At 45.9% G+C, this 23,432-nt stretch overlaps 1 protein-coding gene across 1 annotated transcript; it reads left to right on the top strand.

Annotated features, from left to right (window-relative positions):
- Positions 1–3,694: 3,694 nt before the first annotated feature.
- On the top strand, positions 3,695–17,491 carry bud13 (BUD13 homolog). The gene is made up of 10 exons (XM_045690317.2): positions 3,695–3,848; positions 4,122–4,215; positions 4,358–4,442; positions 4,527–4,817; positions 5,258–5,568; positions 5,967–6,075; positions 15,432–15,570; positions 15,891–16,081; positions 16,484–16,565; positions 17,249–17,491. Exons 1-10 carry the CDS (start codon positions 3,706–3,708, stop codon positions 17,340–17,342), a joined length of 1,539 nt encoding a protein of 512 aa, XP_045546273.1. The 5' UTR covers positions 3,695–3,705; the 3' UTR covers positions 17,343–17,491.
- The last annotated feature ends 5,941 nt before the right edge of the window (positions 17,492–23,432 follow it).

Here is a 23,432-nt window from a genome sequence, read left to right as displayed (position 1 = left end):
AGGATGAGCCTGCAGGAAGGGTACCACATGAGGGAGGAGGATGTCTTCCCTGTAACACACAGCGTTGAGATTACCTACAATGACAACAACCTCAGTCCGATGATGCTGTGACACACCACCCCAAACCATGACGGACCCTCCACCTCCAGATGTAACGCTCATTCCTTCGACGATAAACGTGAATCCGACCATTTTTATTTATTTCACCAGGTAGGCAAGTTGAGAACAAGTTCTCATTTACAACTGCGACCTGGCCAAGATAAAGCAAAGCAGTTCGACACATACAACAACACAGAGTTACACATGGAGTAAAACAAACATACAGTCAATAATACAGTAGAAGAATAAGTCTATATACAATGTGAGCAAATGAGGTGAGATAAGGGAGGTAAAGGCAAAAAAGGCCATGGTGGCAAAGTAAATACAATATAGCAAGTAAAACACTGGAATGGTAGATTTGACAGTAGATGAGTGTGCAAAGTAGAAATACTGGGGTGCAAAGGAGCAAAATAAATAAATAAATACAGTAGGGGAAGAGGTAGTTGTTTGGGCTATTTATAGATGGGCTATGTACAGGTGCAGTGATCTGTGAGCTGCTCTGACAGCTGGTGCTTAAAGCTAGTGAGGGAGATAAGTGTTTCCAGTTTCAGAGATTTTTGTAGTTCGTTCCAGTCATTGGCAGCAGAGAACTGGAAGGAGAGGCGGCCAAAGGAGGAATTGGCTTTGGGGGTGACCAGAGAGATATACCTGCTGGAGCGCGTGCTACAGGTGGGTGCTGCTATGGTGACCAGTGAGCTGAGATAAGGGGGGACTTTACCTAGCAGGGTCTTGTAGATAACCTGGAGCCGGTGGGTTTGGCGACGAGTATGAAGCGAGGGCCAGCCAACGAGAGCGTACAGGTCGCAGTGGTGGGTAGTATATGAGGCTTTGGTGATAAAACGGATGGCACTGTGATAGACTACATCCAGTTTATTGAGTAGAGTGTTGGAGGCTATTTTGTAAATGACGTCGCCAAAGTCGAGGATCGGTAGGATGGTCAGTTTTACGAGGGTATGTTTGGCAGCATGAGTGAAGGATGCTTTGTTGCGAAATAGGAAGCCAATTCTAGATTTAACTTTGGATTGGAGATGTTTGATGTGAGTCTGGAAGGAGAGTTTACAGTCTAACCAGACACCTAGGTATTTATAGTTGTCCACATATTCTAAGTCAGAACCGTCCAGAGTAGTGATGCTGGGCAGGCGGGCGGGCGCAGGCAGCGATCGGTTGAAGAGCATGCATTTAGTTTTACTTGTATTTAAGAGCAGTTGGAGGCCACGGAAGGAGAGTTGTATGGCATTGAAGCTCGTCTGGAGGGTTGTTAACACAGTGTCCAAAGAGGGGCCAGAAGTATACAGAATGGTGTCGTCTGCGTAGAGGTGGATCAGAGAATCACCAACAGCAAGAGCGACATCATTGATATATACAGAGAAAAGAGTTCTCTGTATCTACTGTATAGGCACTGCGGACATACAGTACCAGTCAAACCCATTCCAATGAGTAAATGTCCGACCTTTTGACTGGTAATATACATCTCTTCTGATCCGCAATACAGGTGATCAATGTCAAATTCAAATCAAATGTATTTATATAGCCCTTCTTACATCAGCTGATATCACAAAGTGCTGTACAGAAACCCAGCCTAAAACCCCAAACAGCAAGCAATGCAGGTGTAGAAGCACGGTGGCTAGGAAAAACTCCCTAGAAAGGCCAAAACCTAGGAAGAAACCTAGAGAGGAACCAGGCTATGAGGGGTGGCCAGTCCTCTTCTGGCTGTGCCGGGTGGAGATTATAACAGCACATGGCCAAGATGTTCAAATGTTCATAAATGACCAGCATGGTCAAATAATAATAATCATAGTAGTTGTCGAGGGTTCAACAAGTCAGTAACACAAGAGTAAGTGTCAGTTGGCTTTTTCATAGCCGATCTTTGAGAGTATCTCTACCGCTCCTGCCGTCTATAGAGAGTTGAAAACAGCAGGTCTGGGACAGGTAGCACGTCCGGTGAATAGGTCAGGGTTCCAGCAGGTCTGGGACAACAGGTCTGGGACAGGTAGCACGTCCGGTGAACAGGTCAGGGTTTCATAGCTGCAGGGAGAACAGTTGAAACTGGAGCAGCAGCACGGCCAGGTGAACTGGGGACAGCAAGGAGTCATCAAGCCAGGTAGTCCTGAGGCATGGTCCTAGGGCTCAGGTCCTCCGAGAGAAAGAGAGAAAGAGAGAATTAGAGAGAGCATATTTAAATTCACACAGGACACTGGAAAAGACAAGAGAAATACTCCAGATGTGACAGAGTGACCCTAGCCCCCCGACACATAAACTACTGCAGCATAAATACTGGGGCTGAGACAGGAGGGGTCAGGAGACACTGTCGCCCCATCCGATGATACCCCCGGACAGGGCCAAACAGGTAGGATATAACCCCACCCACTTTGCCAAAGCACAGCCTCCACACCACTGGAGGGATATCTCCAGCCACCAACATGTGTTGATATTACTTGTGTTTCAACAGGATCCATAGACTGCTCACTCTTCATGGACAGACGGCTGGGTACAGGGGAGGCTGGTCTCTCCCGACGGAGCCTGACAGACACAGGAAGTGTAACTTCTGTCTAATTAGTTTATTTACAATTTGAGGCATTACATAGTATCAACAGCAATGAAGAGCTGAATAACGTGATACAATGTTACACAATAAATTGGTAAACACGGTACAAATGGAAAATCTATTTTCTTCAAACCTGTCACAGCGCTGGAGGCATAGCCTCGGGAAGTAGGGGTGCCGAGTGTGCTGCAGCACCCCCTGACAAATCAGAATAAAAAAAATATATTAATACATTTAAATAAAAATCTCACAAAAAGTAGTGCACTGGGCCACAGCAAATGAATATCTCTCTCCTCAGCTATTTGTGTTGCAAAAGCAAAGTTCAATATTTAAAGTTCACTGAGAAAATTAAAAAGTGAAATTCAACTCCCATTGAGCAAAATCTTTGGGTTAGTGAAGTAGGTCCATGTCAACTCAACAACTTCCCAATTAAAGTCCAGCCAACATAGATACTGAAGTTGTATTTTTCACAGTGTGTCTTGAGCAGTCGTATCATTTAAGGAAGTGATGTAATATAACAGTCATCAACAGTTACATTTTCATCACACATCTTGGCTTTGGTGTCGCTGTCATGGTCCCTAAAAATACTTTTAGGGGCTGTGGTCCCCTTCTCACTCACCCACCAGGGTTATTCCAACAAATATTGATTTCTGAACTCTTTCTAAGTTAAAACATTAGTATTGTTTAAAAATTAATATGAATTTATTTTCTTTGCATTATTCGAGGTCTGACAACACTGCATATTATTATTATTTTTTTGACCAGTTGTCATTTTCTGCAAATAAATGCTCTAAATGACTATATTTTTATTTGGGAGAAATGTTGTCAGTAGTTTATAGAATAAAATAAATATATTCATTTTACCCAAACACAGACCTATAAATAGTAAAACCAGAGAAACTGATAATTTTGCAGTTGTCTCTTAATTTCTTCCAGGGCTGAATATTTATGAAGTCTACTCTTCATTGACAAAACAAAATAGAAAACGCGGCATTTCGTGACGTTCATTGCACTGTTTGTCCCTCGGTCCTCTCCGTTCCCTACGTAGGTGGACTGTTTTCAAAATGGCTGCGTCCACGAATGACAGTAAAGGAGCGTCTCTCTCCAAATCCGAGTATCTGAAACGTTATTTATCCGCAGATGGAGACGCCAAGAAGTCAAGGGAGAAGAAGGCTAAAAAGAAATGCATTAAAGCTACAGGAAAGGGGTGAGTAGGTGTGAAATCACCGGGGGAATATAGAGTTAAACAGTCAGGCAGATAGCTAACGTTAGCTACATAGCGACGTTAGCCTGCTAGCCCTACTACACTGTGATAACGTTAGCTGGCTAGCATAACAAACTTAACTGGTCGATGTTTCGCTGTAGTTTCATCTCTGTTGGCGACTCCAGTAGCTAGTTAACTATCTGGCTAGCATAAAAAAAGTGAACTTGTTGTTATTTGGCAGTAGTTTCTAACCGCTCTGTTACTCGGTCTGAGCAGGATGAAGATAGTAGATGACGACGTGGATTGGAAACAGCTGACCCACGAGGAGAAGGGGAACGAAGAGGAGGAAGAGGAGGAGGAGGCGCCAGTGGTAAATAATGCTACATAACTAGCTAACTTCACTATCACTTTGTTTTCAGTTGGGCTGACCTTTACCATAAACATCACTTTAGAGTGGCTAGCTAGTGCTCTGATCCACTCACCTGTGTCTCTCGCTCTGTATTGTGTGTCAGGTTGCTGAGGTGATAGACGAGCGTCCAGATGAGATCAAACGCCTGGAAGCCTTCAGGACCAGCAACAAATGGAGAGTGATGGGAGGTGAGGCAGCGGATGTGCGCTCAGGTGTTGTCTGCTGCATGGTGTGTGTACTAATATATATATATATATATTGTCTCTGCTCAGCTGATGAAGAGGTCCCGGAGGAGGAGGAGGAACAGAGAGTTCGACACGATTCGCCAGAGCCCCTGTTGATCAAAAAGACGCGACATGATTCGCCAGAGCCCCTGTCACTCAGAAAGCAGCGTCATGATTCGCCAGAGCCCCTGTCACTCAGAAAGCAGCGTCATGATTCGCCGGACGTCTCTCCGCCTAGGAGGATTGGACATGAATCCCCCGATGCGTCTCTTCGTAGACTGAAGCCTAGCATTCCTCCTCCCTCATCATCCCAACCCCCCCACAGGACACACAGCAGAGGTGAGACCTGACCCATAACCTCTGTCCCTGAAATCAGTGTTTCTTATTGGACAAGTTCAAAGGTGTATTCACTTGGAACCAAACTGAGAAGGACCAACCTCAATCTGTCCAATAGAAACACTTTTTTTTTTTTTTCAGATTTTTTTTTTTGTTCTCTGTTTGGAGTAAACGGTTTCTGTTGCAAAACGTTTTGCTACAGTTTGCGACTAATGAATACAGTCCATGTTAACATCCATTCAGACAAATCTCTCTATAAAACCCTGGGGTGTATTCATTTAGTACCAGTTTTGCAACGGAAACCCTTTTACTCCAAACGGAAATTGTTTTCTGATTTAAAAAAAAAAAAAGTTTATATTGGACAAATTCTGTTTGGTCCTGTTGGTTCCTAATTGTTCCTGGTGTGGTTAAGTTCTGAAGTCATTTTCTATGTTTTTCTTCAGATTCATCTCCGTCCAGGAAAAAAGCTAAGTCTTTGTCGTCTGCTCGTGTTGGCCAGCGCTCTTCAGGGTCTGACCAATCCCCACCCAGGAGGCGGGCTCAGAACGGGCCCGGCTCAGACTCAGACCAATCACCTCCAAGGAAAAGGACACAGATGGGAAGGGCCTCTGATTCTGACCAATCACCGCCCAGGAGAAGGCGAAAGGGAGGGCAGAACTGTGATTCTGACCAATCGCCCCCCAGGAGGCGACCGCATGGTGGGAGGGGCTCAGACTCTGACCTCTCCCCCCCTCGCAGGCCTGACCAATCACAAGTGAGCGTGTGGAGCTGAAGGGACCAGGCACAGAAATTCAAGTATTGGGCCACGTTCAGTTGACAAATAATGTGGAATGTTACAGATAGAAATGTCATGAATAGAGCCAACATGAATGCCTTATTCTACATGTCAGAGGCATGTTTGTTCCACATAGCATATTTCTATCTGAACGTTCCAAAAAACAATGCGTCCTGCTGAACATGCCCCTGTAGCTAGGTAGAGATGTTTTGTGTAGGCTTTGCCTATTCTAACATCGCTGTGTGTGTGTGTGTGTGTGTGTGTGTGTGTGTGTGTGTGTGTGTGTGTGTGTGTGTGTGTGTGTGTGTGTGTGTGTGTGTGTGTGTGTGTGTGTGTGTGTGTGTGTGTGTGTGTGTGTGTGTGTGTGTGTGTGTTAGTCTCGGAACATGCTGTCAGGAGCCGCAGCAGGACTGGTATCAGTGGACGTTCTAAGAAGAGAACAGCAGGAGAACCGACGCCGAGAAAAGATCAACCAGCCGCTAGAAGGTACGACTCACACACACACACCCTCCCGCTGTATGTTACTATAGTACACCACACACACACCCTCCCGCTGTATGTTACTATAGTACACCACACACACACCCTCCCGCTGTATGTTACTATAGTACACCACACACACACCCTCCCGCTGTATGTTACTATAGTACACCACACACACACACCCTCCCGCTGTATGTTACTATAGTACACCACACACACCCTCCCTCCCGCTGTATGTTACTATAGTACACCACACACACACACCCTCCCGCTGTATGTTACTATAGTACACCACACACACACACCCTCCCGCTGTATGTTACTATAGTACACCACACACACCCTCCCTCCCGCTGTATGTTACTATAGTACACCACACACACACACCCTCCCGCTGTATGTTACTATAGTACACCACACACACACCCTCCCGCTGTATGTTACTATAGTACACCACACACACACACCCTCCCGCTGTATGTTACTATAGTACACCACACACACACCCTCCCGCTGTATGTTACTATAGTACACCACACACACACCCTCCCGCTGTATGTTACTATAGTACACCACACACACACCCTCCCGCTGTATGTTACTATAGTACACCACACACACACACCCTCCCGCTGTATGTTACTATAGTACACCACACACACCCTCCCTCCCGCTGTATGTTACTATAGTACACCACACACACACACACACCCTCCCGCTGTATGTTACTGTAGTACACCACACACACACACCCTCCCGCTGTATGTTACTATAGTACACCACACACACACCCTCCCGCTGTATGTTACTATAGTACACCACACACACACACCCTCCCGCTGTATGTTACTATAGTACACCACACACACACCCTCCCGCTGTATGTTACTATAGTACACCACACACACCCTCCCTCCCGCTGTATGTTACTATAGTACACCACACACACACACCCTCCCGCTGTATGTTACTATAGTACACCACACACACACACCCTCCCGCTGTATGTTACTATAGTACACCACACACACACCCTCCCGCTGTATGTTACTATAGTACACCACACACACACACCCTCCCGCTGTATGTTACTATAGTACACCACACACACACACCCTCCCGCTGTATGTTACTATAGTACACCACACACACACCCTCCCGCTGTATGTTACTACAGTACACCACACACACACCCTCCCGCTGTATGTTACTATAGTACACCACACACACACACCCTCCCGCTGTATGTTACTATAGTACACCACACACACACACCCTCCCGCTGTATGTTACTATAGTACACCACACACACACCCTCCCGCTGTATGTTACTATAGTACACCACACACACACCCTCCCGCTGTATGTTACTATAGTACACCACACACACACCCTCCCGCTGTATGTTACTATAGTACACCACACACACACCCTCCCGCTGTATGTTACTATAGTACACCACACACACACACCCTCCCGCTGTATGTTACTATAGTACACCACACACACACACCCTCCCGCTGTATGTTACTATAGTACACCACACACACACACCCTCCCGCTGTATGTTACTATAGTACACCACACACACACACCCTCCCGCTGTATGTTACTATAGTACACCACACACACACACCCTCCCGCTGTATGTTACTATAGTACACCACACACACACCCTCCCGCTGTATGTTACTATAGTACACCACACACACACACCCTCCCGCTGTATGTTACTATAGTACACCACACACACACACCCTCCCGCTGTATGTTACTATAGTACACCACACACACACCCTCCCGCTGTATGTTACTATAGTACACCACACACACACCCTCCCGCTGTATGTTACTATAGTACACCACACACACACACCCTCCCGCTGTATGTTACTATAGTACACCACACACACACCCTCCCGCTGTATGTTACTATAGTACACCACACACACACCCTCCCGCTGTATGTTACTATAGTACACCACACACACACCCTCCCGCTGTATGTTACTATAGTACACCACACACACACACCCTCCCGCTGTATGTTACTATAGTACACCACACACACACACCCTCCCGCTGTATGTTACTATAGTACACCACACACACACACCCTCCCGCTGTATGTTACTATAGTACACCACACACACACCCTCCCGCTGTATGTTACTATAGTACACCACACACACACCCTCCCGCTGTATGTTACTATAGTACACCACACACACACCCTCCCGCTGTATGTTACTATAGTACACCACACACACACCCTCCCGCTGTATGTTACTATAGTACACCACACACACACACCCTCCCGCTGTATGTTACTATAGTACACCACACACACACACCCTCCCGCTGTATGTTACTATAGTACACCACACACACACACCCTCCCGCTGTATGTTACTATAGTACACCACACACACACCCTCCCGCTGTATGTTACTATAGTACACCACACACACACCCTCCCGCTGTATGTTACTATAGTACACCACACACACACCCTCCCGCTGTATGTTACTATAGTACACCACACACACACCCTCCCGCTGTATGTTACTATAGTACACCACACACACACCCTCCCGCTGTATGTTACTATAGTACACCACACACACACACCCTCCCGCTGTATGTTACTATAGTACACCACACACACACACCCTCCCGCTGTATGTTACTATAGTACACCACACACACACACCCTCCCGCTGTATGTTACTATAGTACACCACACACACACACCCTCCCGCTGTATGTTACTATACTACACCACACACACACACCCTCCCGCTGTATGTTACTATAGTACACCACACACACACCCTCCCGCTGTATGTTACTATAGTACACCACACACACACACCCTCCCGCTGTATGTTACTATAGTACACCACACACACACACCCTCCCGCTGTATGTTACTATAGTACACCACACACACACACCCTCCCGCTGTATGTTACTATAGTACACCACACACACACACCCTCCCGCTGTATGTTACTATAGTACACCACACACACACACCCTCCCGCTGTATGTTACTATAGTACACCACACACACACACCCTCCCTCTGTATGTTACTATAGTACACCACACACACACACCCTCCCTCTGTATGTTACTATAGTACACCACACACACACCCTCCCTCTGTATGTTACTATAGTACACCACACACACACCCTCCCGCTGTATGTTACTATAGTACACCACACACACACACCCTCCCGCTGTATGTTACTATAGTACACCACACACACACACCCTCCCGCTGTATGTTACTATAGTACACCACACACACACACACCCTCCCGCTGTATGTTACTATAGTACACCACACACACACACCCTCCCGCTGTATGTTACTATAGTACACCACACACACACCCTCCCTCCCGCTGTATGTTACTATAGTACACCACACACACACACCCTCCCGCTGTATGTTACTATAGTACACCACACACACACCCTCCCTCCCGCTGTATGTTACTATAGTACACCACACACACACACACCCTCCCGCTGTATGTTACTATAGTACACCACACACACACCCTCCCGCTGTATGTTACTATAGTACACCACACACACACCCTCCCGCTGTATGTTACTATAGTACACCACACACACACACCCTCCCGCTGTATGTTACTATAGTACACCACACACACCCTCCCTCCCGCTGTATGTTACTATAGTACACCACACACACACACACCCTCCCGCTGTATGTTACTATAGTACACCACACACACACACCCTCCCGCTGTATGTTACTATAGTACACCACACACACACCCTCCCGCTGTATGTTACTATAGTACACCACACACACACACCCTCCCGCTGTATGTTACTATAGTACACCACACACACACCCTCCCGCTGTATGTTACTATAGTACACCACACACACCACCCTCCCGCTGTATGTTACTATAGTACACCACACACACACACCCTCCCGCTGTATGTTACTATAGTACACCACACACACACACCCTCCCGCTGTATGTTACTATAGTACACCACACACACACCCTCCCGCTGTATGTTACTATAGTACACCACACACACACACCCTCCCGCTGTATGTTACTATAGTACACCACACACACACACCCTCCCGCTGTATGTTACTATAGTACACCACACACACACCCTCCCGCTGTATGTTACTATAGTACACCACACACACACCCTCCCGCTGTATGTTACTATAGTACACCACACACACACACCCTCCCGCTGTATGTTACTATAGTACACCACACACACACACCCTCCCGCTGTATGTTACTATAGTACACCAACACACACACCCTCCCGCTGTATGTTACTATAGTACACCACACACACACCCCTCCCGCTGTATGTTACTATAGTACACCACACACACACCCTCCCGCTGTATGTTACTATAGTACACCACACACACACCCTCCCGCTGTATGTTACTATAGTACACCACACACACACACCCTCCCGCTGTATGTTACTATAGTACACCACACACACACACCCTCCCGCTGTATGTTACTATAGTACACCACACACACACACCCTCCCGCTGTATGTTACTATAGTACACCACACACACACACCCTCCCGCTGTATGTTACTATAGTACACCACACACACACACCCTCCCGCTGTATGTTACTATAGTACACCACACACACACCCTCCCGCTGTATGTTACTATAGTACACCACACACACACACCCTCCCGCTGTATGTTACTATAGTACACCACACACACACACCCTCCCGCTGTATGTTACTATAGTACACCACACACACACCCTCCCGCTGTATGTTACTATAGTACACCACACACACACCCTCCCGCTGTATGTTACTATAGTACACCACACACACACACCCTCCCGCTGTATGTTACTATAGTACACCACACACACACCCCTCCCGCTGTATGTTACTATAGTACACCACACACACACCCTCCCGCTGTATGTTACTATAGTACACCACACACACACCCTCCCGCTGTATGTTACTATAGTACACCACACACACACACCCTCCCGCTGTATGTTACTATAGTACACCACACACACACACCCTCCCGCTGTATGTTACTATAGTACACCACACACACACACCCTCCCGCTGTATGTTACTATAGTACACCACACACACACCCTCCCGCTGTATGTTACTATAGTACACCACACACACACCCTCCCGCTGTATGTTACTATAGTACACCACACACACACCCTCCCGCTGTATGTTACTATAGTACACCACACACACACCCTCCCGCTGTATGTTACTATAGTACACCACACACACACACCCTCCCGCTGTATGTTACTATAGTACACCACACACACACACCCTCCCGCTGTATGTTACTATAGTACACCACACACACACACCCTCCCGCTGTATGTTACTATAGTACACCACACACACACCCTCCCGCTGTATGTTACTATAGTACACCACACACACACCCTCCCGCTGTATGTTACTATAGTACACCACACACACACCCTCCCGCTGTATGTTACTATAGTACACCACACACACACCCTCCCGCTGTATGTTACTATAGTACACCACACACACACCCTCCCGCTGTATGTTACTATAGTACACCACACACACACACCCTCCCGCTGTATGTTACTATAGTACACCACACACACACACCCTCCCGCTGTATGTTACTATAGTACACCACACACACACACCCTCCCGCTGTATGTTACTATAGTACACCACACACACACACCCTCCCGCTGTATGTTACTATAGTACACCACACACACACACCCTCCCGCTGTATGTTACTATAGTACACCACACACACACACCCTCCCGCTGTATGTTACTATAGTACACCACACACACACACCCTCCCGCTGTATGTTACTATAGTACACCACACACACACCCTCCCGCTGTATGTTACTATAGTACACCACACACACACACCCTCCCGCTGTATGTTACTATAGTACACCACACACACACACCCTCCCGCTGTATGTTACTATAGTACACCACACACACACACCCTCCCGCTGTATGTTACTATAGTACACCACACACACACACCCTCCCGCTGTATGTTACTATAGTACACCACACACACACACCCTCCCGCTGTATGTTACTATAGTACACCACACACACACCCTCCCGCTGTATGTTACTATAGTACACCACACACACACCCTCCCGCTGTATGTTACTATAGTACACCACACACACACACCCTCCCGCTGTATGTTACTATAGTACACCACACACACACACCCTCCCGCTGTATGTTACTATAGTACACCACACACACACACCCCTCCCGCTGTATGTTACTATAGTACACCACACACACACACCCTCCCGCTGTATGTTACTATAGTACACCACACACACACCCTCCCTCCCGCTGTATGTTACTATAGTACACCACACACACACACCCTCCCGCTGTATGTTACTATAGTACACCACACACACACCCCCTCCCGCTGTATGTTACTATAGTACACCACACACACACACACCCTCCCGCTGTATGTTACTATAGTACACCACACACACACACCCTCCCGCTGTATGTTACTATAGTACACCACACACACACACCCTCCCGCTGTATGTTACTATAGTACACCACACACACACACCCTCCCGCTGTATGTTACTATAGTACACCACACACACACACCCTCCCGCTGTATGTTACTATAGTACACCACACACACACCCTCCCGCTGTATGTTACTATAGTACACCACACACACACACCCTCCCGCTGTATGTTACTATAGTACACCACACACACACACCCTCCCGCTGTATGTTACTATAGTACACCACACACACACACCCTCCCGCTGTATGTTACTATAGTACACCACACACACACCCTCCCTCTGTATGTTACTATAGTACACCACACACACACCCTCCCGCTGTATGTTACTATAGTACACCACACACACACCCTCCCGCTGTATGTTACTATAGTACACCACACACACACACCCTCCCGCTGTATGTTACTATAGTACACCACACACACACCCTCCCGCTGTATGTTACTATAGTACACCACACACACACACCCTCCCGCTGTATGTTACTATAGTACACCACACACACACCCTCCCGCTGTATGTTACTATAGTACACCACACACACACCCTCCCGCTGTATGTTACTATAGTACACCACACACACACCCTCCCGCTGTATGTTACTATAGTACACCACACACACACACCCTCCCGCTGTATGTTACTATAGTACACCACACACACACACCCTCCCGCTGTATGTTACTATAGTACACCACACACACACCCTCCCTCTGTATGTTACTATAGTACACCACACACACACACCCTCCCGCTGTATGTTACTATAGTACACCACACACACACCCTCCCGCTGTATGTTACTATAGTACACCACACACACACCCTCCCGCTGTATGTTACTATAGTACACCACACACACACACCCTCCCGCTGTATGTTACTATAGTACACCACACACACACACCCTCCCGCTGTATGTTACTATAGTACACCACACACACACCCTCCCGCTGTATGTTACTATAGTACACCACACACACACCCTCCCGCTGTATGTTACTATAGTACACCACACACACACACCCTCCCGCTGTATGTTACTATAGTACACCACACACACACACCCTCCCGCTGTATGTTACTATAGTACACCACACACACACACCCTCCCGCTGTATGTTACTATAGTACACCACACACACACACCCTCCCGCTGTATGTTACTATAGTACACCACACACACACACCCTCCCGCTGTATGTTACTATAGTACACCACACACACACACCCTCCCGCTGTATGTTACTATAGTACACCACACACACACACCCTCCCGCTGTATGTTACTATAGTACACCACACACACACACCCTCCCGCTGTATGTTACTATAGTACACCACACACACACACCCTCCCGCTGTATGTTACTATAGTACACCACACACACACACCCTCCCGCTGTATGTTACTATAGTACACCACACACACACACCCTCCCGCTGTATGTTACTATAGTACACCACACACACACACCCTCCCTCTGTATGTTACTATAGTACACCACACACACACCCTCCCGCTGTATGTTACTATAGTACACCACACACACACCCTCCCGCTGTATGTTACTATAGTACACCACACACACACCCTCCCGCTGTATGTTACTATAGTACACCACACACACACACCCTCCCGCTGTATGTTACTATAGTACACCACACACACACACCCTCCCGCTGTATGTTACTATAGTACACCACACACACACACCCTCCCGCTGTATGTTACTATAGTACACCACACACACACACCCTCCCGCTGTATGTTACTATAGTACACCACACACACACACCCTCCCGCTGTATGTTACTATAGTACACCACACACACACACCCTCCCGCTGTATGTTACTATAGTACACCACACACACACACCCTCCCGCTGTATGTTACTATAGTACACCACACACACACCCTCCCGCTGTATGTTACTATAGTACACCACACACACACACCCTCCCGCTGTATGTTACTATAGTACACCACACACACACCCTCCCGCTGTATGTTACTATAGTACACCACACACACACACCCTCCCGCTGTATGTTACTATAGTACACCACACACACACACCCTCCCGCTGTATGTTACTATAGTACACCACACACACACACCCTCCCGCTGTATGTTACTATAGTACACCACACACACACACCCTCCCGCTGTATGTTACTATAGTACACCACACACACACACCCTCCCGCTGTATGTTACTATAGTACACCACACACACACACCCTCCCGCTGTATGTTACTATAGTACACCACACACACACCCTCCCGCTGTATGTTACTATAGTACACCACCAGTCACTAGGTAGTGTTAGCTAGCGCTAGTCTCCTCCACTCACTAGGTAGTGTTAGCTAGCGCTAGTCTCCTCCACTCACTAGGTAGTGTTAGCTAGCGCTAGTCTCCTCCACTCACTAGGTAGTGTTAGCTAGCGCTAGTCTGCCCAACCTCCTCCATTCACTAGGTAGTGTTAGCTAGCGCTAGTCTGCCCAACCTCCTCCATTCACTAGGTAGTGTTAGCTAGCGCTAGTCTGCCCAACCTCCTCCATTCACTAGGTAGTGTTAGCTAGCGCTGGTCTCCTCCACTCGCTAGGTAGTGTTAGCTAGCGCTAGGTAGCGTTAGCTAGTTGTAATGCTATGTGGTATATTATACTAATCCGTCTGTTTTGTCTCTCTCCTGCAGATGCGTCTCGTAATGCGGAGACTGTGTTCAGAGATAAGAGTGGGAAGCGGAGAGACATCGAGACAGAGAGAGAGGAGCAGAGGAGGATGGCAGGAGAGAAGGCAGAGAAAGACCTTAAATATGCTCAGTGGGGGAAAGGGTGAGAGAGAGTGTGTGGATATGTATAGTATGAGTGTATATTTATTTTTATCTATTTTCTACAATGTAGAATAATAGTGAAGACATCAAAACTATGAAATAACACATTATGGAATCATGTAGTAACCAAAAAAGTGTTAAAACAAATCAAAATATAATTTATATTTGAAACTCTTCAAAGTAGCCACCCTTTGCCTTGATGACAGCTTTACACACTCTTGCAATCTCACACTCTGGATTGAACAAGTGACATCAAAAAGGGCTTTCACCTGGTCAGTCTGTCTATGTCATCTACGTGTGTGTGTGTGTGTGTGTGTGTAGTGTGGCCCAGGGCCAGATGCAGCAGCAGAATGTTGAGGATGCGCTGAGGGAATCCCAGAAGCCTCTAGCACGGTCCTGTAATGACCAGGACCTGGACAGGATGTTGAGAGAGCAGGAGAGAGAGGGAGACCCCATGTTGGCCATGATGAGACGCAAGAAGGACCGAGACAAGAAACTACGAGGAGTCAAAGGTATGTGGGGGGAGGAGAGGGGAGAGGAGGGGGAGGAGAGGAGGGGGGAGAGGAGGGAGGGTATTGTGGCTCTAGGGCCACTTCGGGATTTCAACGTTCAGCAGAATGCCGCACCGATTCATTTTGGGGACTGCTTTTTTTCTCTCCTCGATGATGGCCAGAAAAACAGCAGTTATTTGAAAATCTATATAGAAGGTAAATAATGTTGTGTTCTTGGTTTCTGTCTGGTATCAGAGTTCCAGAGTGGCCTGTACTGGTTTGAACCCCTGGTTGTGTGAAGGGTTAACATGCTACAAATCTTAACATTCTACTTGTGATGTACCACAGGTTCCCAACCCTCCTCGGCCAATCAGGATGAATCTCTCTGACACTTCCTGTTGTTGTTGTTGTTGTTGTTTACAGAGAAGCCTCGTTACAAAGGCCCGGCTCCGCCCCCAAACCGCTTTAACATTCCACCAGGCTACCGTTGGGATGGAGTGGACAGGTACAGCTCTCACCCCCTGGCTGATGGGGGGGGGGTCTGGGTGATGGGGGGGGGGGGGGGGGGGGGTCTGTGTGATGGGGGGGGGGTCTGTGTGATGGGGGGGGGGTCTGTGTGTGTGATGGGGTCTGTGTGATTGGGGGGGGGGTCTGTGTGTGTGATGGGGTCTGTGTGATTGGGGGGGGGTCTGTGTGTGTGATGGGGGGGGGGTCTGTGTGTGTGTGTGTGATGGGGGGGTCTGTGTGATGGGGGGGTCTGTGTGTGTGTGTGTGTGTGATGGGGGGGGGGCTGTGTGATGGGGGGGGGTGTGTGTGTGATGGGGGGGGGTCTGTGTGTGTAGCGCCACGTTGATACATAATTAGCTTTATCATATATAATTACAATTAATAAAATGTATCATTAGAATTAACATTATAATATATAATTACAATTAACATAATATATAATTAACATTATCATTATAATATATCATTAGAATTAACATAATATATAATTAACATTATCATTATAATATATCATTAGAATTAACATAATATATAATTATCATTATAATATATAATTAACATTATCATTAATATGTAATTACTCTAATTTGTTTTTTTTGCTCGCCCATATTATTGTATCTGTAATAACGAGTGTGTGTGTGTGTGTGTGTGTGTGTGTGTGTGTGTGTGTGTGTGTGTCAGGTCGAATGGTTTTGAACAGAAGCGATACACCAGGATGGCTGATAAGAAGGCTGTGCAGGAGATGGCCTACAAGTGGAGCGTAGAAGATATGTAGAGATGGAGACTGATGCTGTTAGAACATCTACACCATCAAACTGCTACAACAAACCCAGCAGGCTCTACATTACACACGCTGTACTGTGGAAAGGAAGTCAATGATTTGTCCAGTTTTTTTTCTGCTTTATTAAACACTGTGTTTTGTAACTCTGTGGTTCCTGATTTATATTACTGTATGAGCCCTTACCCAGTCACAGACAGTCTCAAGATGAGCCCTTACCCAGTCAGAGTCTCAAGATGAGCCCTTACCCAGTCACAGAGAGTCTCAAGATGAGCCCTTACCCAGTCACAGAGAGTCTCAAGATGAGCCCTTACCCAGTCACAGACAGTCTCAAGATGAGCCCTTACCCAGTCACAGACAGTCTCAAGATGAGCCCTTACCCAGTCACAGAGAGTCTCAAGATGAGCCCTTACCCAGTCACAGAGAGTCTCAAGATGAGCCCTTACCCAGTCACAGATGAGCCCTTACCCAGTCACAGATGAGCCCTTACCCAGTCACACAGTCTCAAGATGAGCCCTTACCCAGTCACAGAGAGTCTCAAGATGAGCCCTTACCCAGTCACAGAGTCTCAAGATGAACCCTTACCCAGTCACAGAGTCTCAAGATGAGCCCTTACCCAGTCACAGAGAGTCTCAAGATGAGCCCTTACCCAGTCACAGAGAGTCTCAAGATGAGCCCTTACCCAGTCACAGAGAGTCTCAAGATGAGCCCTTACCCAGTCACAGAGAGTCTCAAGATGAGTCCTTACCCAGTCACACACAGTCTCAAGATGAGCCCTTACCCAGTCACAGTTTCAAGATGAGCCCTTACCCAGTCACAGATGAGCCCTTACCCAGTCACAGTCTCAAGATGAGCCCTTACCCAGTCACAGAGAGTCTCAAGATGAGCCCTTACCCAGTCACAGAGTCTCAAGATGAGCCCTTACCCAGTCACAGAGTCTCAAGATGAGCCCTTACCCAGTCACAGAGTCTCAAGATGAGCCCTTACCCAGTCACAGAGTCAAGATGAGCCCTTACCCAGTCACAGAGTCTCAAGATGAGCCCTTACCCAGTCACAGAGTCTCAAGATGAGCCCTTACCCAGTCACAGAGTCTCAAGATGAGCCCTTACCCAGTCACAGAGTCTCAAGATGAGCCCTTACCCAGTCACAGAGAGTCTCAAGATGAGCCCTTACCCAGTCACAGAGTCTCAAGATGAGCCCTTACCCAGTCACAGAGTCTCAAGATGAGCCCTTACCCAGTCACAGAGAGTCTCAAGATGAGCCCTTACAGGTCCATACAGAAATGGTTTGTCGAGATCGGTGTAGAAGAACTTGACTGGCCTGCACAGGGCCCTGACCTCAACACCATCGAACACCTTTGGGATGAATTGGAACGCCGACTTCAAGCCAGGCTTAATCACCCAACATCAGCACCCGACCTCACTAATGCTCTGGTGGCTGAATGGAAGCAAGTCCCTGCAGCAATGTTCCAACATCTAGTGGAAAGCCTTCCCAGAAGAGAGGAGGCTGTTATAGCAGCAATGATCCAACATCTAGTGGAAAGCCTTCCCAGAAGAGTGGAGGCTGTTATAGCAGTGATGATCCAACATCTAGTGGAAAGCCTTCCCAGAAGAGTGGAGGCTGTTATAGCAGTGATGATCCAACATCTAGTGGAAAGCCTTCCCAGAAGAGTGGAGGCTGTTATAGCAGCGAATGGTGGACCAACTCCATATTAATGTCCATGATTTTGGAATGAGATGTTCAACTAGCAGGTAGGTGTCCACATACTTTTGGTCATGTAGTGTAGCTAGCAAAGCTAAAAGGATTGCAAACAGGCAGGGTTGGGTAGTAACGGATTACATGTAAGGGTTTACAAAAACCCGGTAACTGTAATCCGTTACTTTACCAGCAAATATATTGTAATCAGATTACAGATACTTTACAAAAACTAGAGGAGTACTTCGAGGATTACTTTTAAATTCAGAAAGGATGTTTGCGAGAGAAAAAAGTATTTGAAACTTCTCTGTTTTCTCAATGACATTTTAAATCAGTTTAAATCATCAAAACAGACGCAAGTTTAAGTTTGTTCCACCTGAGCGAGTCTGACCACCAATCAGAGACCACTATGATGACACATCAAATGTGTTTGATGGATCGCAGGAGAAGAGCAGGTATAGGTTTTTGTAGGCTACAGTCCAAGCTATGTCTTCCAATGGTGCGGCTGCTGTCGGCAACCAAAGATGATCCAACTTGAATAAACGCTTGGAGGTAAAGGATGACAGCAGTGGTGTAGTCTACGGTGATACGGATAACACTTATTATTGATATCTACATAGTACATTGACGTGAATCACACTGCTGCTCTCTCATTTAGCTATTTGGGCCTTACAGATTGTGGTTGAATTCAAGAAGTTTAAGCTGCCATTCGATCATTGTTTTTGAAACCAGTGGACAGCCAGTGAAAAATGTGCTCTTGCAACATTATACAGTAGAAGTGGGAAGTTTACATACACCTTAGCCAAATAAATTTAAACTCAGATTTTCACAATTCCTAACATTTAATCCTAGTAAAAATGTCCTGTCTTAGGTCAGTTAGGATCACCACTTTATTTTAAGAATGTGAAATGTCAGAATAATAGTAGAGAGAATGATTTATTTCAGCTTTTATTTCTTTCATCACATTCCCAGTGGGTCAGAAGTTTACATACACTCAATTAGTATTTGGTAGCATTGCCTTTAAATTGTTTAACTTGGGTCAAACGTTTCGGGTAGCCTTCCACAAGCTTCCCACAATAAGTTGGGTGAATTTTGGCCCATTCCTCCTGACAGAGCTGGTGTAACTGAGTCAGGTTTGTAGGCCTCCTTGCTCGCACACACTTTTTCAGTTCTGCCCACACATTTCTGTAGGATTGAGGTCAGGGCTTTGTGACGGCCACTCCAATACCTTGACTTTGTTGTCCTTAAGTCATTTTGCCACAACTTTGGAAGTATGCTTGGGGTCATTGTCCATTTGGAAGACCCATTTGTGACCAAGCTTTACCTTCCTGACTGATGTCTTGAGATGTTGCTTCAATATATCCACATAATTTTGCTTTCTCTTCTTGCCATCTATTTTGTGAAGTGCACCAGACCCTCCTGCAGCAAAGCACCCCCACAACATGATGCTGCCACCCCCGTGCTTCATGGTTGGGATGGTGTTCTTCGACTTGCAAGCCTCCCCCTTTTTCCTCCAAACATAACGATGGTCATTATGGCCAAGCTATTTTCGTTTCATCAGACCAGAGGACATTTCTCCAAAAGTACGATCTTTGTCCCCATGTGCAGTTGCAAACCGTAGTCTGGCTTTTTTATGGCGGTTTTGGAGCAGTGGCTTCTTCCTTGCTGAGCGGCCTTTCAGGTTATGTCGATATTGGACTCGTTTTACTGTGGATATAGATACTTTTGTACCTGTTTCCTCCAGCATCTTCACAAGGTCCTTTGCTGTTGTTCTGGGATTGATTTGCACTTTTCGCACCAAAGTACGTTAATCTCTAGGAGACAGAACGCGTCTCCTTCCTGAGTGGTATGACGGCTGCGTGGTCCCATGGTGTTTATACTTGCGTAGTATTGTTTGTACAGATGAACGTGGTACCTTCAGGTGTTGGGAAATTGCTCCCAAGGATGAGCCAGACTTGTGGAGGTCTACAATTTCTTTTCTGAGGTCTTGGCTGGTTTCTTTTGATTTTCCCATGATGTCAAGCAAAGAGGCACTGAGTTTGAAGGTAGGTCTTGAAATACATCCACAGGTACACCTCCAATTGACTCAAATGATGTCAATTAGCCTATCAGAAGCTTCTAAAGCCATGACATCATTTTCTGGAATTTTCCAAGCTGTTTAAAGGCACAGTCAATTTAGTGGATGTAAACTTCTGACCCACTGGAATTGTGATACAGTGAATTATAAGTGAAATCATCTGTCTGTAAACAATTGTTGGACAAATGACTTGTGTCATGCACAAAGTAGATGTCCTAACCGACTTGCCAAAACTATAGTTTGTTAACAAGAAATTTGTGGAGTGGTTGAAAAACGAGTTTTAATGACTCCAGCCTAAGTGCATGTAAAGTTCTGAGAAGAATCTACATTGATTCTTGAATAATGTAATTTATATAATACCCAACCTTTGCCTTGATGACAACATTGCACACTCTTGGCAAAGCAGGCCATTCCACGAGCACAGCATTTATTTTTCAACTGGAATCAATGAGCCCAATCAGTCGTCCATGACAACACAATCATAAACAACAGAGTAGGGCTGGCTAATAAGTGCTGAGTTTTGGGGTCATTCTCAGGTAAAACAATTTGACTAATCTATACTTCCATATTTACAAGTCCTATTCTTGAAGATCAAGGGGTATTACATTTATTGGAATGACTGTAATTCTGATAGATTTTTAATGTAAAGATATAATTGAATCGTATTATTATATGTAGTAGAAAGCGATGGGTTAGCAGAAGCCTACATAACCAACCCATAAAGTAAACGGTAACATCCATATATGGCCAGCTATGTAAACTTTAACATTTATTTATCCTGCAATAGATGTGGTTCAATTGGTAACATACATTTTTGTTTTCTTGTAATGCTTCTTAAAGGGAAAGTAATCTAAAAGTAACTGAATGTAATCAGATTACATTACTGAGTTCAGGTAATCCAAAAGTTACGTTACTGAGTACAGGTTTGGACAGGTAACTGTAAAGGATTACATTTAGAAAGTAACCTACGCAACCCTGCAAACTGGCTAGCATATCACATAGACAAACACATTTATTAAGTTAGCTGGCTAGCATTTATTAAGTTAGCTGGCTAGCATTTATGAAGTCAGCCGGCTAGCATTTATGAAGTTAGCCAGCTAGCATTTATGAAGTTAGCTGGCTAGCATTTATGAAGTCAGCTGGCTAGCATTTATGAATTTATTTATTTCCGGAGACACCTGAAACCCCACCTCTTTAAGGAATACCTAGGATAGGATAAAGTAATCCTTCTAACCCCCCCCCCCCCTTAAAAGATTTAGATGCACTATTGTAAAGTGGTTGTTCCACTGGATATCATAAGGTGAATGCACCATTTTGTAAGTCGCTCTGGATAAGAGCGTCTGCTAAATGACTTAAATGTAAATGTAAATGTAAATGAAGTTAGCCGGCTAGCATTTATGAAGTTAGCTGGCTAGCATTTATGAAGTTAGCTGGCTAGCATTTATGAAGTCAGCAAACACGTTCCTCATACGCTATGAACGCATTTCCTCCAACATTATAATGAATAGGTGCCTCTCGGTCCCAAAACACACGTTTTCTGGAGACTTGTGCTGATGATGGAGGAGTGCTGATGATGTCGCCCACTGTAGTCGCTTTCGGTCACCTGATTGCATCCAGACTGAGGAGAAATCCCTGACCACCTCCTGGAGTGGTCAGCAGAGGAGGCTGCTGAGGGGAGGATGAGCTCATAATAACGGCGTGAATGGAATGGTATTAAACACATGGAAACCATTCCACTTATTCCGTTCCAGTCATTACTATGAGCTCATAATAATAATAACCATTCCATTCATTCCGTTCCAGTCATTACTATGAGCTCATAATAATAATAACCATTCCATTCATTCCGTTCCAGTCATTACTATGAGCTCATAATAATAATAACCATTCCATTCATTCCGTTCCAGTCATTACTATGAGCTCATAATAATAATAACCATTCCATTCATTCCGTTCCAGTCATTACTATGAGCTCATAATAATAATAACCATTCCATTCATTCCGTTCCAGTCATTACTATGAGCTCATAATAATAATAACCATTCCATTCATTCCGTTCCAGTCATTACTATGAGCTCATAATAATAATAACCATTCCATTCATTCCGTTCCAGTCATTACTATGAGCTCATAATAATAATAACCATTCCATTCATTCCGTTCCAGTCATTACTATGAGCTCATAATAATAATAACCATTCCATTCATTCCGTTCCAGTCATTACTATGAGCTCATAATAATAATAACCATTCCATTCATTCCGTTCCAGTCATTACTATGAGCTCATAATAATAATAACCATTCCATTCATTC

This window comes from Salmo salar, chromosome 11 (genome assembly GCF_965601325.2).
Source record: "Salmo salar chromosome 11, fSalSal1, whole genome shotgun sequence".
Taxonomy (NCBI): domain Eukaryota; kingdom Metazoa; phylum Chordata; class Actinopteri; order Salmoniformes; family Salmonidae; genus Salmo; species Salmo salar.
This window is presented reverse-complemented; position numbering and strand designations above follow the sequence as displayed.

Excerpts from the sequence above, each read along its gene's own strand:
- bud13 (XM_045690317.2), top strand. The coding sequence starts at position 3,706 with ATGGCTGCGTCCACGAATGACAGTAAAGGAGCGTCTCTCTCCAAATCC. Across the intron at positions 3,849-4,121 it reads ATTAAAGCTACAGGAAAGGG|GATGAAGATAGTAGATGACG; the intron begins GTGAGTAGGTGT and ends CGGTCTGAGCAG. Across the intron at positions 16,566-17,248 it reads CGTTGGGATGGAGTGGACAG|GTCGAATGGTTTTGAACAGA; the intron begins GTACAGCTCTCA and ends TGTGTGTGTCAG.